The sequence below is a fragment of the Helianthus annuus genome, chromosome 15, assembly GCF_002127325.2.
Source record: "Helianthus annuus cultivar XRQ/B chromosome 15, HanXRQr2.0-SUNRISE, whole genome shotgun sequence".
Taxonomy (NCBI): domain Eukaryota; kingdom Viridiplantae; phylum Streptophyta; class Magnoliopsida; order Asterales; family Asteraceae; genus Helianthus; species Helianthus annuus.
The window spans coordinates 23,649,445-23,652,824 of NC_035447.2; the positions used below are offsets into that span (position 1 = coordinate 23,649,445).

Sequence of the window (3,380 nt, forward strand, 5' to 3'; positions counted from 1 at the left end):
GATAGAATCCTTAGGGGAGGGGGGGGGGGGTCACTAGTGACCATTTTTTCATCACTCACAATATCCAATTATGTTTCGCCATGTCAGCAACCATTTTTCCATCACTCACAACCTTTTTAGTGAGGGTGGTCATCACTCACCACCACACCCAATTTCTCCCAACCAGTAAATACCCTTACAAAATAAATCATCACGCGTTGAAAAGATAACGAAAATCGGATTTCGTGATACAATAACGCGTTAATGTTTATGGCGGCGGTGGGAATTGTTATTGTATAACGCGTGATCAAAATTCATCACGGTAAATAACGGGACCGGCCCGTATGGCCTTAGTGAGTTAAACATGATGATACATACATAACAACATTTGTATTTTAAAATTCGATTTATTTTAAATCTTTGTCAATAATTTTAACACAGGATTCTAAAAAAGAAAAAAAAAAAACTCTAATAAAACCCTCCAAAAAACCCAACATGTATTAATATGTGATTAATCCTATCATCCATGAAGAGATACTCTGTTTTCAAGATCCTGGTTTTGGCTGTGTTATCATTAATCACAGCACACAATTCTCTCTCTCTCTACACATATATCTACTCTCTCTCTATACATACATATCTCTAATCTCTCTCTCCATATAACGCAGCCGTCTGAAAAATTTGTCTCCTAAAACACCAACTCTGAAAAAGCCTGCTAATAGAAGGAATATAACCGTCAGAATTAACATTTTCTCTCTCTTCATTCACATTAAAAACCCCATTTTCACCCTCTCAAAAACAACCTCAAAACCACATCAAAATGCCTTCAGAAACATCCACCCACCGTCCAACAACCACCGTCAAGAACCACCACCACCATGGTCTACCACCCCAAGAACCCGAACACCTCCCATGCCCACGGTGCGACTCCACCAACACCAAATTCTGCTACTACAACAACTACAACTTCTCTCAACCTCGTCACTTCTGCAAAGCGTGCCGCAGGTACTGGACCCAGGGCGGCACGCTTCGCGACATCCCGGTTGGTGGTGGCAGTCGGAAGAATGCTAAACGTCAACGTGTCTCCAGTAACACGTCACGTGACATTCTTCCATCTGTCACCACTAACCCGATGTTCATGTCGTTCGGTGGGGCTCCTGTAGCCACACCGAACAACAGTTTTACCTCGCTTTTGAGTGGATCTCATACCCCCGGGTTTTTCGGGGCTGAAGTTTGTGGGTTTGATCCAGAAGTGAATTTTGGGCTTGGAAGAACAATTTGGCCGTTTTCTGGTATCAGTGGCGGCGTTAACGTTGGTGCTAATACCAACGTTAACGCCGCCGCGGGCGGTGACGAGAGTGGGTGGCAGGTAGAGGGTGGAGATTGTTTTGTGGTGCCGGAACTTGCGATTTCTACACCGGGGAATGCAATGAAAATAGAGTAACGTTTGGTAGTGATATTATTATAGGATGTCTAAAATCTTATTATGTATTTATTTTATTATTATCAACTCTATTTAGTATGAGAATTTTAAGTTCGAAAAGTGAAAACCATTGTAGTGTTTTTAATTTTTAATGAAATACAACTTTATTTACTGTCATGTTTTACCCCTTGCACATAGTTCTTTAGTTATATTTCCTTCAATTATTTTTTAAATTGCTTTATTCAGTTTGAATGGATGATGTAAGTATGGTTAGAACATGAGAGTGAATATAAATAAAATGATTTATATCATGAATAATCGTGATTTCTTGATTGAGAACATGTGATACAAGTGTTGTAACGATTCTTATGATTTTTAAGGATATTGTTTTCTAAAACAAAGTTTGATTCATGATTTAGTGTCACGCTAAGATTATGAAGTATGGAGGGGTTTGGGTTGGGGGCATTGTTCGATACGTGGGGAGGGTGAGATCCACAAGGTAATACTCAAAAACTAGTGATGTGGTATGGTGTGGCTTAGCTTGGCGTGGTCAGACATGTGGATTTTTTTTTTTTTTTGGTTTGGCAATGGCTACCCTAACTGCTAGATTGAACCAGCCATGTCACCCGACCCTCCCATACCAAAGAGGCTTGTCCGGAATGGAGCAGCCGACATTGAACCCAAACCTCCATCTCAACCTACGCCCGACACCCCACAGTCTAATTTTATACTTCTATCTACCACTTGAGTACTTGGTAAACTTTAGGTTAATGTATTTGTCGTGTGCTATATTAAATCCTAGTTTTTTAGGCTTTTTAATATCAACAAAACAAAATAAAAATGCAAAAAACTCGACTATGTAATATCAACAAAACAAAATAAAAATGTAAGAAACTAGAGCATGTGAGACAATTGATAATTAGAACAGCCGCATTATAAGGTTGTTGGACTCACCGACACTCAGGGTTGTTTCTTTATATTTTAATGATTCAAACATTTTACTGATTCGGTACTTAATAGTTCTGACTATTTGTTTCACAAGCAGATGTCTGAATTATTTAGACATTTGAATGGTTAAGCATTATACTGAGTCTGAATGGTTAAGATCTCTAATCTAAATTGGTCAGACATTTGACTCTGAATGGTTAAACATTATACTAGCTCTTAATAGTTCAGAACTCTTACTGGTTCAGCACTTAATGGTTCAGACCTCTTACTCTTACTAATTCAGTACTTAACCTTTCAGAAGTTGCCAAACAGCCCCTTAGGTGGAAGATAGGGAGTTAGCAATGCTAACATGGCGATGAGAGAACTTGAGAAGGGTTCGGTACGTAGAACCTCATATATGTGAGCAATATAGGAGAGTGGAAAGATGCGTAGTGTGTGAAAGAGGACATAGAAGTTGTGTGGTATGTGAAGCAAACTTTGGGCAGTCCGATGAAAAGACATTTATGAACCTCTCGGCTCTGGATGGTCCGACGAGAAGAAATCTATGAACCTCACGACTACAATTGATCTTAAATCTTCTTTCATAATAGTCTTTATTAACTTAGCATGAGATGCCCTCGTAACTTTCTATTTCTTTAGTGGAATCCTCTCCAACCCTTAAAGCTCCTTTGTTGATACTTGTAAACGTGGGCTAGCCCACTTGTTAAAGGTATAAGCTTTTTAGAATGGAGATTCTAGGTTCAAACCTAGGCAAGAGTGATTAATCTAATATTATTGGTGTAATAGAATAGAGCTCATTATCTCGCGTTGTTATTAAAAAACATAAGTGATATTTTAAAATTTATTAATTCATGTTTGAAAATTATTAAAAAAACATAAGTGATATTTTAGTTTATGTCGTGTTGGGGCTCTTCCGTTCAAGTACCTCACCATGTTGGTAGGCGCTAATATGAATAGAATAGCAAACTGGAAGTCGGTGGTGGATCGCTTCAATGCAAGGCTCTCTAGATGGAAAGAGAAGTGTCTCTCT

The 3,380-nt window shown here is 38.7% G+C and overlaps 1 protein-coding gene across 1 annotated transcript; it reads left to right on the top strand.

Moving 5' to 3' along the window:
* The first annotated feature begins 512 nt into the window (after positions 1-512).
* Positions 513-1,572, top strand: LOC110896424 (dof zinc finger protein DOF3.4). The gene has a single exon (XM_022143780.2). The coding sequence runs from the start codon at positions 800-802 to the stop codon at positions 1,421-1,423; it is 624 nt and encodes a 207-aa protein (XP_021999472.1). The 5' UTR covers positions 513-799; the 3' UTR covers positions 1,424-1,572.
* Positions 1,573-3,380: the final 1,808 nt, after the last annotated feature.

Coding starts and splice junctions, on each gene's coding strand:
- LOC110896424 (XM_022143780.2), top strand. CDS start 800: ATGCCTTCAGAAACATCCACCCACCGTCCAACAACCACCGTCAAGAAC.